The sequence below is a fragment of the Cebus imitator genome, unplaced genomic scaffold (genome assembly GCF_001604975.1).
Source record: "Cebus imitator isolate Cc_AM_T3 unplaced genomic scaffold, Cebus_imitator-1.0 Scaffold372, whole genome shotgun sequence".
NCBI classification, from domain to species: domain Eukaryota; kingdom Metazoa; phylum Chordata; class Mammalia; order Primates; family Cebidae; genus Cebus; species Cebus imitator.
In genome coordinates, this window is record NW_016107687.1 from 1538743 (window position 1) to 1553755 (window position 15013).

Here is a 15013-nt window from a genome sequence, read left to right on the forward strand (position 1 = left end):
CACGAAAGAGAGAATTTCCTGACTGACTCCCCAAATAGAGCTAGCAGTACAGGAACTGACATCAGGGGTAGGGTATGCAGGCTGAACTGGGCAAAGCATATGATGGGTAGGCTATGCGGGTCAACATTACCTGGTTGCTATGGTTATCTTGAGTAATGGGCCACCTGATGGGCTGGCCAGAGGCAACAAGGCTGTAAATCAATTGTTTAGCATTCCTTCCGTAGCAAGGACACTCCACAACCTTGGTCACTTCCTAAGGCCAGTTCTGGGAATTCTTTTTTTTTTTTCCAGACAGGGTCTTGCTATGTTGCCCAAGCTGGAGTGCAGTGGTGTGATCTTGGCTCACTGCAGCCTCCACCTCCCAGTTTCAAGCAATCCTCCCACCTCAGCCTCCTGAGTAGCTGGGACCACAGGAACAGACCACCATGCTTGGCCAATTTTTCAATTTTTTGTAGAAACAAGGTCTTGAAACAAGAACATACAGGCTGTTCTTGAACTTCTGGGCTCAAGCAATTCTCCTGCCTTGGCCTCTCAAAGTGCTGGAATTGCAGGTATGAGCCATTATGCCTAGCCTAGTTCCTGGAATTCTTTAAGTAAAAGGCATGGTTAAAACATCACGGCATCAGTGAGGTAATGCTGGAGGTTTTGTGGTCAATGAGGATGCATGAAAGAATGTTCTAGTGGGGGTGAGGTGAAGCCAAGCCCCCTTCCTACTCTGTCTCAATTGTGACCTCATTTTCATTTCCAGTGACTGGTGTATAAATTGCAAAACACAGCTTTAGTAAATGAGACCTAAGGAGAGTTCTAACCAGGAATTTCTGAGAAGGACCTCCTCTGCTCTCAAGAAAGAGACACAGAAGAGTAAGTTCCTTCTTCCTCCCCTGCTGCAGCCAACTTTTGACCATATGGTAGTCTAAGCTTTGGGAAATTGTTCATATAGAGGACTGAAGAGTGGAGAGAGGTAAGTTGGGCTCTTGATGAGGTTGGTGAGCTATAATTGAAGACTGTCTTATCTCTGGACTTGCGATGTGAAATGATAAATGTATCTATTGTTTAAGCTAGTTTTACTCAGAGTTTTTGTCTTTGGTAGCCCAAAGAATCTGAATTAGTATATCACTGTTCTTTCCAAATAATAACCTTTCACTTTATTTGCCTGAGTCTTTTGGCTAATGCCTAAGCTCTACAAGAACTTTATTAGATAATTATTCTGTGCTCTAAACATTTCTTGATTTAACTTCAAACATTACTAATTAATGAGGTGTATGTGTGCTGCAGATGGGTTACAAAGGCAATGAGATATTGACTCCTTCAGTCCTTAGGATGGCTGGAAGCCTTACGATGGTCAGACTTGTCCTGGCAGGAAGCAGCTTCCATTTATTCGAGACTACTGAACAAATAACATTTTCAAATGTGTTCACTGAATTATTGTTGCTTCTTATTTCAAAATAATTAGATCATTTAGTAGGGCTGAATCCAAATTCCCTATGGAATATCAACTAATTAAGTTGGAATATTTTATTAAACGATTAATGGAATAAACTTCTAATAGCTGAAATTAGCTATATTTCTATCTATTCCATATCCCTTTGCTGAATTGTTGTCATTGACTCCAATTTGCTTGTGGAAATTGGGAGGCAACAGAAAACTCCAACACTCTGATTTAGAACACAGATGGCCCGAGTTCTGGTCCATGTCTGTTCCTGGATAGTGAGTAAATATTCTACCTTCTCTAGACAGTAGTTCCCTCCTCATCTGTTAAATGTGAGGCTCGGATTTGCTGATCTATGTTTCACCAAGTGTTTTATTTCGATAAAAATATTCTTATATTCATTAATTATCAAGTTTGTCAGTTCTTTATAAACAAATGCAATTTTTTTAGGGTGCTTATATTTTTTCCTGTCATGCTATTTATTATATATTATAATTAACTTTCCAATTTACTGGTTTTCAAATGTTGAATGGTAGACTGCGATGATTCTGAAGACAGTAGATGGATATAGTAGACAATGTCATATTATCTCGTTTGATAATGAATAGTAACTTCATAATAATTTAAAGTGTCATATTCTTAAACTAAAGAGGAAGTTCTGTGTGGGAGGATAGGCAGGTGTTAAAGATAAAAACATAATGGGTTTTGGTTGTGAAATTGTGATATTATGTTCCCTCAAAAAGGCTCTATGGAATCAAATGTAAAACAGTATCCAACAAAACAAAACAAACTTTATTATTATTCTTTTGCTCCTAGGTAGCATTCTGAAACATTTTGACCGTTTTGGTTTACTATTCTTACTTCCTATACAAAACGATGTCTTTTTTCTGCTGTTGTTTTGTTTTGAGATGGAGTCTTGTTCTGCTGTCCAGACTGGAGTGCAGTGGTGTGATCTTGGCTCATTGCAACCTCTGCCTCTGGGGTTTAAGCCATTCTCATGCCTCAGCTTCTCATGCCTCAGCCTCCCGAAGAGCTGGGCTTATAAGTGTGCTATGCCTGGCTAATTTTATTTTTTGTATTTTTACATGTCTGTAAAGGGTCCTTTACGTCTTTTGTGTGTGAAGGAATGGGAGGGGTAGGAGACAAGAGATAGGCAAAGAAATTATTTGTCTCTTTGTTTAAAAAAATCTCAAAAAGACATAATGATCCACCTATAGTTGCTAGTGCATTTTTACCACAAGAGTTTGCAGAGTTGGGGTATTTAAAACAAAACACTAGGTAACATGTTTCACACTCAGAAGCATGATAGACTGTAGGTTACAGGTGAGGCGATTTAACAAGCTGCAGTGTTTTAAATATCTCCTATACTAAATGCTTTGGTTGCAAAAGTAACTCCAAGGGAATATGACATGACCTAAAATATAGAGAAGAGTGTTATTTAAGCAATACATTGTGTGAAGTATGTTAACAAAATCTAGCTCTGCATAAACTATATAATTTCTGAACTGGGAGATATCAGCCCCTGTGGTTCACTATTTTTGGTTCTGAAATGCGGGTACAAGGGGCCAGTCTAAGGGCTCTGATTACCTTTCACACATTAGGAAGATAGCAGCTCTGAGGTATCATATGATACAGACACCTTCTCTGTACTGATCAAACACATCATTCAGTATGGAGTCATTAACTGGAAGGGTTTGCAGCAGTGGAAGTGAACTTGAAAACTCTAAACACCACTACGTCCATTCACTTATTCATGCAAAAATTATTTACTGTATACTTACCCAGGCATTGGTGATACAGCCTTAAAATAGATAACGACCCTGCTCTCACAGAGCTTGCATTCTTGAGAGGGAGGCTGACACTAAACAACAAATCCAAAACATTCTTTCAGACAGTGTGAGTGCTGAGAAGGAAATAAAGCAAAGCCAAGTCTTTATAGAGCAGACCGTGTTTGTGGCTATTTTAGATGTATAGTCAGAGAAGGGTTCTTTGCAGAGGTGACATTTGAGCCGAGACTTAAATGACAAGATGGAATCAGTAGGCAAAGCACTAAGCAGAAGAAACAGTTGTGCGAGGAGCGTGCAAAAGGAATGATTAACAATGATAGATGGAACTTGGTGACTTCCAGGAACAGCATGAAGGACTCTGTGGCCAAAACATGGTAAGCATGTGCTGATGCGGCCCCAGAGTTGGGCAAGGAGTTTCATTTTTATTCTAAGTGTAGCTGGTATCCGCTGGAAGTTTCAAGTAGAGCGCGTATTGTGGGGGATGTAATACAACAGACAGTTTAAAATACAGTACTGCACTTTGACTTATTCGAAACCTAGTTTCCAATTCCAGTGCTGGTCAGACAACACCCTGGCTGTCCCTGTTTGCTCAGGCTGTTTGCGCTCGCCGCGGCTTGTTTGTCCCTGGCACCCTGTTGACAGCCTCGGAGAGTGAGACAGTTGGCAGGCGCAGTGAGGTGCAGCCCGAGCCAAGTCGCTGCAGGGGCCGGGGCTGAGGGATGGGAAGAGGCAGAGGAGGCGGTGGTGGCGCGCTCGGAGGGCGGCGGCCTCTGCGGCGAGGGTGGTGGCCATGAGCACACCGAAAGGGGGAAAAGGAAGCGGTCCCCGACCAGCCTCCTCGGGGTTCACGCGGCCCCTGGCGGTTCGGCCCCGGAGGCTACCCGGGCGGCCCCATTTGGCACTGTTAACAATGGTGGCTTGGGGCTGAAGGCAATGGCGAGAGTGCTGGGGAGCAAAGGCGACTAGGGGAGTTTCGGTTTCTCGGGCCTAGCGCCGCGGAGCCTCGCTGCGGGCCCCACCGGTGTCACCCCGGGAACCGCAGGTGTTGATTTAAGGCTCGGAACAGGCGGGCCTTCTGCCCACATCCTGCTGCGCCCGCGGCCCGGGCTGGACGATCCGGCGCCGTGTTTTGTCAAACGCCCGCATCTAGAGGCCGCGCCCGCAGCCGCGGGTCGGGGAACTGGACTGCCGGGCGCCCTCGGCCCTCCAGGGTCCCCGCCTTGTCTTCCGTCTCCTCCCCACCACCCGCAGGGGACAGTCGGATACTGGCGGGCATCTCTGCAGAAAAGATCTACAGCGCCCGCTCCTTCGGTCCTTGGAGAAGTGATCCCTCCGCGGCTAACCTCCCCATGGAAACCGGCGATTCGAGGTCCGGATAGCGACCTTCGCCCGCAGGTTCCTGCTCTGCCTTCAGACCTCGTCTTCAGTGGTACCTGCTTAGCGAGGCGTCTCCTCACCACACCATCCGAATTAGCTACCCACTCACTGGGCATCACATCACCCGATTTAATGCGCAGCAGGGCATTGACTTTACACTCGTGTGTCTTCTGTGTTTATTTATGATCTGTTTCTGGAATGTCCGTTCCTGGGACTGGGACCATGTTTTTCCGGCGCAGTGCAGGTGTCTCGGCGTCCAGGATCGGGCGGGTCGCAGTAGGGCCCCGCATTTGTTGAGTGACTGAACTCGGTTCCCCGCCCGGGAGAGCGCCGCAACCCGGACCGCTTCAGGTAGGGGCGGGGCTTTCCGGGTCCCGCCCAGGCCCCGCCCCATCGCGAACCAGCTCCCTTCTGGCCTTTCCCCAGAACCGCCGGGGGTCGGACTGTGCTTTTCCCTCTAGCTTCCCTCGCTCTTTCTGCAGCCGCCGCGAAAACCCGGAACGGCGGAACCATCGAGCAGTGGAGCGGCGCCGCCCCTCGCTGCTCCTCCCCGGCAGCCCTCCGAGGCCGCGCTGGGCATGCTCAGTCGGCGGGGCCGCCTCAGCTCTCGGAGTAGGAAGCTCGGGCTCTCGGGTTGTGAGGAGCTGCGGCGGGGGTAAAATGGAGCCCTTCACCAATGGTGAGTGGGCGGCCGAGGCGCCGGGACACGGGCTCTCCAGAGCCCCGAGGGCCGTGAGCAGTCGTGACACGCGGAGTCGGGCTGCAGCCATCTTCCCCCCGCGGGCTTCCCACTAGGGCTGGGGGAGGCAGGGAGAGGGGATCTTAGGGAGGCAGGGAAAGGGGATTTAGGGGAGGCAGGGAGGCTCAGGGTCGGGCGGCGGCCCGTGCGGGGCCCCGGGCTGGCGTGAAGGTCAGCGCCGCCGCCGCAAGCCCGGGGTGCGGCCGGTGGGCGAACCTCAAAGTTTGGGCTGCAACGCGCAGAGGAGTGGGCATCGGGAAAGTTGGCAGCTCAGGTTTGCTCCCGGAGAAAGCGGTGTCGGCCCGACTCTCCTGCAGGAGCGTTAAGCTGTGGCCGCCGCCCAACCCAACTTTTGTGGGGCGCCAGGAGCTGTCCCCCTGCCCTTCAGTGAGCTGCCGGCGTGACTTTTCCTAATAGGGCGGGGTGGGGGTCGGGAGGCTTGGCAGGTTAATGTTGTGGAAGGAAGGGAAACTTCAGGAAAGGCTCGCTCACCCCACTCGGGGCGGCGGAGGTGCCTGACCGCAGTGCCATCCTTCTAGCCCCGCCGAGGCGCTCCGCAGGGCCACCACGCTTCCCCTCAACGGCTGCAGGTCCCATCAGTTCTTCAGTCGAAGACTTGTTAATGTCAAGGGTCCGTCACGGTGATAACCACAGTGTGACAGGAAGCGAGAGTCAACGCAGGGAGCCTGCCTGCACCCTGCCGGTAGCCACTGCCCTTCACTGAACGGGGAGCATAAATCCCACCCTAGTTAAAACGATAGCTTTTGTTCTGACCAGAAGTGCCAGAGTCACAACATAGGGGTGAGATGTTTTACCATTTTACGGCGCTGAGTGTGTGGATTTCCTTTTAAGATAGAAAGTAGGAAAACTGCCAGTAAGGGAGACGACTCACTAAAATTAGAGGATTCGCTCTCTGGTTTGACATGTTTTCCTGAGGGTGGTTGGTTACTTCAGAAGGTGGAGTATCGCTTTAAAAGGCGCCACAGTCTATCCCTGTATAGGTACGTTAGTTGCCACCCAAGAGCAGACAGATATTGTCCATTATATCCCAAATCCCAGCCAGACTTTGTTGTATGCTGCTCTTCATTCATGGGGCTGCGAACTACTGATTATATTCTCCCTTCTCCTAATGTAGAATGCTTTATTCTACTGCCATCTTTCTGTTTGTACTGTTTAATTAGGCTTACTGATAACAACTTTAATTCTGGATTTTCTTTCTCATTCAGGTCCTATTTGTAATTACTAAGACTCAAAGAATAGTCTGGTGAAGTTACTCGAAGAATTAAGGAAGGTTTGAGCTAAAAGGAATTGTAGAGACCATCTAGTACTTCAGTGTAAAATATGTTAAATACAAGTTGTTAGTCCTTACAAGTGACTGTTCCAAGGTTTAGTCTTTGTTCTTGGTAGAATGCTTGGAGTTACCATGTTTGTAGGATTTAAAATGTGAAATTTCATCTCTGTGACAAGGCTGACTCACCCATTTGGTCAAGATTAATGCTAGCTGATTTGCTGAACCTTTGCTTACAGAATTAAAGCACTTTTTCAAGTTTTGAAACTGACGTCTTTTCTCTCATAGAATATGCTTCTAGATGTGGGTATTTGCAAATTGTCACATTTGGGAGGACAATGGAAAATCCCATAGAAGAGAACAAAGAAAGAAGCAACGCTTCAACTTTCATGTAGGAAACTGGATTTTTGATTCTTTCCTGTCTTTCAGAGTTGATGCTGGAGACAGCTTGGCAGTGCATAATTTTGGTTAATGTAGCAATCATTCTTTGGAACCTTATTTAGCATCCTTTTACAAGGAAAATAGAATCGGCAGCATCTACAGTCAACAAGAAATTAGATGTTAGCAATTTGAAGTGCATTTCAGGTTTAAGATGGACAGGGTATTTATTTGAAAACTTTTGAAGAATTGTAGAATTTTCTAGTGTTTTCAAACGACATGGTACAGTAGACAGTTACGTACTTCATCCTTTTGAGTACAAAAAATATGCATATATAATGCTTCCATTGGTCTGGGTGTGATGATGCAGAGTATTTCATTATCCATAGAATTTATGATTGCAAGATTTATCAAGCCTGGTATTGGATTTTGTTACACGTTCATCCTCTTTTAATGGAATTTTTCTCACTTAACGCTTTCTCATGTATTTCTGTATATGTAGAGAGGTGTGGGAGCTTAACAAAAAACAGTTTCAGTAATTTAGGACCACATATCTTTTAGTTAAAATCTTGTCAGTGGTTCCACCTACTAACTGATACATTTGTAAAGAAAGTGAATTTCGTTTATATCTTGTCCCTCTGACCTTCAACACTCATCTGTTTTCTGTAGTTTCTCTGTTTTCTGTCCAAAGTTGCTACTGGTATGACCTATTTTTGTTGGGCCCTGCTCGCTCTCTACCTGTTGATAATTGGTTCATTTGATGAATATCCTATGTTAACCTGTTCAGAGAACATACTTCTACAATCCATTTAAAATGCATATCCCCAGAAAGGGCTTCTAAGGATGGATCTTAGTGCTAGGAATTCCCATGTAGCTCAGGATCTATTTTTGCATTTGTCCTTGGGAAAAATTGCTATTATGTTGAAGTCTGGACATCTGGTCTGAGTTTGGATCTTTGGTGGCTTTTTTATGATGAGATAAATGCTGGACCAGTACTTAAGATTGTTTTGGCAATAATGACTGTCTTGTTAGGCAGGTGGAGGTAAACTGTTAGGTAATAGTGATTTGTATATTACCAAAACAAAACAAAACGAAACAAAACAAAAAAACAAAAATGGAAGGCAACTATGTTTTTTGATAGAGGTATTAGGTTAAGGTAAATTATTTAGTGTTTATCCAGCTTTTTTGTTGTCATTTGCGTGCAGGGTTGGTATATTTTGGAAAATCTTTAATTCTTAAATTCATGTTAAGAAATACAAATGCCAAGGTTCACCCTCAGAATCTGATTGAAGAAGTCTGAGTATACATGGAATATATACTAGAAATTATGTATACTTTTTTTTTTTTTTTTTTTTATTGAGACACAGCCTCACTGTGTTGCCCAGACTGGAGTGCAGTGGCAAGATCTCGGCTCATTGCAGTCTCTGCCTCCCGGTTCAAGCAATCATCCTGCCTCAATTTCCCGGGTAGCTGGGATTACAGGCACACACTACCATGCCCAGCTAATTTTTGTATTTCTAGTAGAGATGGAGTTTTCACCATGTTGGCCAGGCTGGTCTCAAACTCCTGGCCTCAAGTGATCTGACCGCCCTAGCCTCCCAAAGTGCTGGGATTATGGGCATGAGCCACTGTGCACAGCCAAAAGTATATATACTTTCTAGTTTGTGATATATTCTAAAGTAAATCTAGTGGTTGGTATTTTGGTATTTTGAGGCCACAGAACTGAAAACATAATTTAAAGTTTTTTTTTCTTTTTTTTTTTTAATATGAACATAGGTCCCATGAATCACTTTATTACCACAGTGTGCTACATAATCAAACAAGGAGGACTTAACTGTCTTAAAAAATTATTTTTGTTTTCATTTTCAGATTGGTATCCAATTGAAAGTATTTTTCAACTTCCAAAAAGGGAAGTCTGGACAACAAATGAGATATTTGTGGCTTGTAACACGGTATAAAATTGTGATTCCATCTTTTAATCTTACACATGACAATTGCTCTGTAGGTATGCGTGTCTTTCTTAAAAAACTTTTTAGCATTACTTCTCAAAAATGTGAGCATACCACATATTGTTTTTATTTTTCTCTTGCTCTGTGATAAATTTCCACATTGAAAGAAAACCCTTAAGAAATTGAAACTTGTAATTTCTCTGTGTGATGGAATATAACTTACCTGTTTTTATCTTTCTGTCCTAAGTTTTTTTATTTGGGGAAAATAAGACTATTTGGAATCAAGTGTTAGCATCACTAATAATCTAGGGTTAAAGCTGTAGCTAGAAACAGCCCAGTTTTTAACTGGAAACTAGTAGTAGAAAAGCTCTTTGCTATTACCAGTTTCCAAAAAGTGTCTTGATACATGCATGAAAACAGCATATTTTAGAAACTCTTATAACTAGTGATTATCATTTACCTGTAGGTTTTCCATGAGAACTCAGCCTGAAAGATATATAACCAAAAAGATTGGTTGTAAGGAAATTATATAGAAAATAAGGGGGTAATTTTCTGCTCAATAATTCAGTCATACACCCATCTTTTGAATGTCCACTTACAAGTAGATATTCTGCTAGGCACAGTTACATTAAAAAAAAAAAAACAACACAAACTTGTCATCAGATAATGTGTACCTAAATAAGAGAAATGAATTGAAGAACCTAGTTTTGTTTTCATGCTAATATGAAAATATGGACACACAGAAGAAAAGCACAATAAAGCTTTGTCTAAGGCAGTATTCTAATTATGAAATAAATGTACAGAAACTTGTTCATAACTGTATAACTTCTGTTACCATAGGTTCACATGTTTACTAATTTAGTGTAATGTCCCACTAGGAAACAGCAGTGTTAACCCTCTCCATGAAAACATTAGAAACTTGAGATATGGAAGAATTTAGCCAAGATTACTCCAGACGTTGGGATGAACCTAGATGAGGCCTGTGGTTCTTGTCAGTTCAGGTGAGATCAGTGCAGCTATGTTTTGCCAGTTAGTTACTTCATGTCTTGAAAACTGTAGGGCAGTGGTCCCCAACCTTTTTGGGACCAGGGACCAGTTTCATGGAAGACCGTTTTTCCACGGACCAGGGTCGGGGGTATGTATACTTTCTAGTTTGTGATACATTCTAAAGGGAAGAAGGTTTCGGGATGATTTCACGTGTGTTACATTTATTGTGCACTTTATTTTGATTATTGTTACATTGTAATATATAATGAAATAATCATACAACTCACCTTAATGAAGAATCAGTGGGAGTCCTGAGCATGTTTTCTTCACAGTCTCATCTGGGGGTGATGGGAGACAGTGACAGATCACTAGGCATTAGATTCTCACAAGGAGCGCTCAACCTAGGTCCCTTGCATGTGCAGTTCACAGTAGCGTTCACGCTGCTATGAGAATCTAACGCCACCACTGATCTGACAGGAGGTGGAGCTCAGGTGGTAATGCTATGGGAAGTGACCGTAAATAGAGATGAAGCTTCACTTGTTTGCCTGCTACTCACCTCCTGCCTGCTGTGTGCCCTGGTTCCTAACAGGCCACAGACTGGTACTGTCTGTGGCCTGGGGGTTGGGGATCCCTGCTGTAGGGGGCTAGAGTTGAGCTGATACTACTAGGCCTTTCCATAATAAAATTGGAGCAACCAGAAAGACAGTGTCTTTTTTTTCTTTTCTTTCTTTTTTTTTTTTTTTTAAATATGAATCCCTAGATATGAAACTTTTCTGAAAGTTTGCAAGAAACCAGAATTGCGAATGGAGGGAAATTTTGGAGCCCTTGGGGTGATACAGTTCTTTTAATATCTAGATCTTGACCTAGATCTACATCTGGCTGTTGTAGAGAGGGTTGCTCATTGCCTTGGTGTTTCTGGATAGTAAATGGAACATCAGGAATTCCCTGAATCCATGGAAGGGTGGACAGGATTCCCTTGTAACCTCATCCATTGTTGTAATCCATTTGTGATTGTCCTAATGGCACCTGAAGTACTTTGCATTTTACAAAGACATTTAGAGAAAATTGGAAGAGGAGAGTCAATGTTGAAGATGAAAGAAATGTGGAGGTAAGGGAAGAAGCTGATAGAGATTTTCAAAATGGTCCTGCTTTGATCCTTGCAAGTCTTTGGCTCAGAAATGAGCTTCGGTTGGAGGGCAGGACACAGCTGTATGAAGTTGAAGATAGAGTCCAGGTTGGAAGGATGTAGGTAGGTGGATCTAGTTGGATTAATGGAATTGAAGGGGACGAATGAGTTAGGATTGTCATTTGGGAGCCTTGGCAAGAGATAGAACAGGAATTTAAGCATGTTGTCTTTTCTCTTTCATAGTCAGAAAATTCATAGCCACTTATGAGTTGGGACTGTTCAATTTCCTGAATGTTTTAGGTTTAAAGAAAAAATACAACTCTTTGATAAACGTGTGCTTGTAGGTGGTGCGGAGTTGTGGTGAGCCTGCTCTTGCTCCTGACTCACTGCCGTTGGCTCTCCCCGAGAAACATGTTGGTCAGGAGATAAAGAAAAATGCCCTTGGAGCCAGAGGTGGCAGTTTGCCAAATTAGAATCACTCTAACGAGCTGCAACTTAAAATCCTTGGAGAAGGTGTGTGCTGACTTGATCAGTAGAGCAAAGGAAAATAATCTTAAAGTGATAGGACCAGTTTGCATGCGTACAGAAACGTTGAGAAGCATTACAAGAAAAACTTCTTATGAAGGTTCTGAGACATGGCATTGTTTCCAGATGAGAATCCACATGTGACTCACTGACTTGCACCGTCTTTCTGAGATTGTTGAGCAGATTACCTCTATCATTATTGAGCCGGGAGTTGAGGTTGAAGTCACCATTGCAGATGCTTAAGTCAATTATTTTTAATAAATGATTACCAATTGTTTAAAAAAAAAAAAAAAGCTATGGAGAGCTATCTACCTTTTGGGACTACCATGGTACCAGTCATATACTAATCTTTTTTTGGGGGGGATGGGGACAGGGTCTTGCCTGCCTGGAGTGCAATGGCATGGTCACGGCACTGCAGCCTTGACTTCTCAGGCTCAAGCGATTCTCCTGTCTCAGCCTCCCAAGTAACTGGAACCACAGGTGCACACCACCATGCCTGGCTAATTTTTGTATTTTTTGTCAAGATGGGGTTTCTCCATGTTGGCCAAGATGGCCTTGAACTCCTGGGCTCCAGTGATCCACTTGTCTTGGCCTCCCCTCTTGCTGGGACTATAGGTGTGAGCCAGTACGGCCCTGTGGCCAGCTTACTATTCTTTATAGTCTGGCTTTGCTTCACTTTTCTACTGGTGTTTATGATAGAACAATGAACCAATTAATTTTTTAAAAATTCCATCCTTAGCATCTAAATGAGGAGGAAACCAGGTTCATTTGCCAAATAAGGAAAATTCAAGCTTCCTAGGGAGTTTCAAAGAACAATGGAGAATCAAGTTCAATTGTAGGAGACTTTTTGAAATTCTTTTTCTTCTAGTACGTATTGTTTAATGAAGGTACTCCTAGGTATTCCACGTGTTTAAAGTATGTAGTCACTGAAACAGAATCAGTTGTCTGAATTTCTTTAGATTGTGGGGCTCAGAGTCTTCTCCAGCATCAGATACTCTTAGGGAGGCCAAGCCAATGATCTGCAGTGAAGGAAATTAAAGAAGGCTTCCTGGTGTTTCTGCTGGAGATAGCTTCTGCACCTGAGGGAACAGAAGAATGAGGAGTGCAGCGAGGAAAGGATGCCTCTCTGGGTTGGGTGTGCTCTTTTCCCTTTGCAGCAAATGATGACCAGTGCTATGTGGGAGCATTTGCCAGACAACTACCTCAGATGTCATTCAGTGTCACAGATGTAATTTCTGGTAGGAAAAGAGGCTTAAGCCATAGTATTTCTCACAGCTGAAACTGTTATTTTGTCAAATTTAAAACAGTTGTTAGTATATTCATCAATGAAACATCATTACATTGTCAATGAAGAATCAAACTCTGCAAAATTTTTAAAGAGATTTATTCTGAGTCAAATATGTGACCAGGCCCAAAGCACAGTCTTAAGAAGTCCTGAGAATGTGTGCTCAACATGGTTGGGTTACAGCTTGATTTTATACATTTCAGGGAGATAGAAATTATAGGCAGACAACAGTTAATACATGTGAAATGTACACTGGCTGAGTCTGGAAAGGTAGGACAACTCAAAGCAGGGACTTCTATTCGAGATCATAGGTAGATTCAAAGGTTTCAAAGATTTTCTTTTTTCTTTTTCTTATTTTTGCTTTTTTTTTTTTTGGAGACAGTGTCTTACTCTGTTGCCCAGGCTTTAGTGCAGTGGTGCAATCTCGGCTCACTGCAAACTCCACCTCCTAGGTTCAAGCAATTCTTATACCTCAGCCTCCTGAGTAGCTGGGATTACAGGTATGTTGCCACTGTACCCAGCTAATTTGTGTGCGTGCGTGTGTGTGTGTGTGTGTGTGTGTGTGTGTGTTTTTAAGTAGATATGAGGTTTTGCCATGTTGCCCAGGCTGGCCTCAAACTCGTGACCTCAAGTGATCATCCACCTCATCCTCCCAAAGTGCTGGGATTACATACAGGCATGAGCCACCACATCTGGCCACATTCAAAGATTTTCCGATTGGCAGTTGGTTGAAAGAATTAAGTTGTTATCTAAAGACCTGGAATCCGTAGAAAGAAGTGTCTGGGTTAAGATAAGGTAAGGGGTTGTCGAGACCAAGTTTCTTATTATGTAGATTAAGACTCCACATAGCAGGCTTTAAGAGAATAGATGGTTATCTCTTATCAGAACCTAAAAGGTGACAGACTCTTAGTTAAATCTTTCCTGGATCAAAAAACAACCTGAGGTGGTACAGTGGCTCACACCTGTAATCCTAACACTTTGGAAGACCAAGGCAGGAAGATTGATTGAGCGTAGGAGTTCAAGACCAGCCTGGGCAACATAGGGAGAGCCCATCTCTACAAAGAGTTTAAATTTTTAAAAAAAGATTAGCCAGGTGTGATGCTATGCACCTGTGGTCCCAGCTGCTTAGGAGACTGAGGTGGGAGGATCGCTTTAGCCCAGGTAAGGTGGAAGTGAGCTGTGATCATGCCACTACCCTGCAGCCTGGGCAACAGAGTAAGACCCTATCTCAAAAAAAAAAAAAAAAAAAAAAAAAGAGACTGGGAGGTCTTTTTCTATAGAATGTTCCACACAAGAGACAGCTTTGCAGGGCCATTTCAAAATAAGTCTAAGAAATATTTTCGGGTAAAATACCTCTATTTCTTTCAGAGCCTGCTATCTGTTGTGTGATGTTATACTAGACTCAGTTTGGAATTTGGCATTTTATTGCTACAAAGAGTCTGTTTTGTCAGTCTTAAGATCTCTGTTTTAATGTTAATGCTGGCCAGTTGTGCCAGAATTCCAAAAAGAGGAGAGTATAATGAGGTGTGTCTGACCCCTCTTCCCCTCATAGACTGAGCTAATTTTTCATGTTTACTTTGGAATGCCCTTTGCCAAGAGGATGGGTCCATTCAGTAAGTTGAGGGGCCTAGAATTTTATTTTTGGTTTACAAAATCATTTCAATATCCTTTTCAGAGGAAAAATGCATAGAGATTAGTGGAAATGACTGAGGAGGGCTCAATCAAAAGAAGATGTTTAAAATATCTTTTTAAGTTGGTATTGATAATGTGATTTGAAGACAGAAATATTTGTCAGGTTTCTGCTTGTCCCGTAATTGTTAGAGGGGCCTCGATGAAATAAGGGAGGCTGCCATGACACTTGAGTCTTGGTGAGAGGAGCTAGTGTGTCCAGATTTACCAAGATCACGTGCAGAAGTTTGAGCTGGCCCCCTCTTATTAGTAGTTTCTCTGTTTTTTAAACTTGAGGCTAAGTGCCTTAGTATTTAGATTGGTTAGCTACATTATGAAGACTACTCAGACTGAACAATAGAGTATTGGGTATTAGTGGGAATAAGAAATGCATTGCTCTTTAAAGCAGCGGCCTCACTTCCATCTACATCAGTACAGGATACTGAGAGGCTTGGTAACTTTCCGTTTGTAGGAA

At 43.3% G+C, this 15013-nt stretch overlaps 2 protein-coding genes and 1 long non-coding RNA gene across 4 annotated transcripts in view; 1 reads left to right on the forward strand and 2 right to left on the reverse strand.

Moving 5' to 3' along the window:
- Positions 1–509: 509 nt before the first annotated feature.
- On the reverse strand, positions 510–6085 carry LOC108288411. The gene is made up of 3 exons (XR_005196679.1): positions 5825–6085; positions 3211–3284; positions 510–2843 (listed from the first exon to the last, which is right to left on the reverse strand). It is a non-coding gene; the product is annotated as an uncharacterized LOC108288411 (long non-coding RNA).
- LOC108288408 (collagen alpha-1(I) chain) lies at positions 3170–4914 on the reverse strand. Its single transcript, XM_017507326.2, has one exon. It carries the CDS (start codon positions 4707–4709, stop codon positions 4179–4181), a length of 531 nt encoding a protein of 176 aa, XP_017362815.1. The 5' UTR covers positions 4710–4914; the 3' UTR covers positions 3170–4178.
- Positions 3420–15013, forward strand: part of LOC108288407 (leucyl and cystinyl aminopeptidase) — a 107682-nt gene continuing 96088 nt past the window's right edge. The window contains exon 1 of one of the 2 annotated variants that reach the window (XM_017507324.2): positions 3420–3590. Coding sequence is in view for 1 of the 2 variants with exons in the window: in XM_017507323.2 (XP_017362812.1) it covers positions 5254–5272 (19 nt within the window). In the remaining variant the exon portion in view is untranslated. Of the gene's footprint in view, positions 3591–5147; positions 5273–15013 lie in introns of those variants that run through there. The other variant, XM_017507323.2, reaches the window with a different exon arrangement.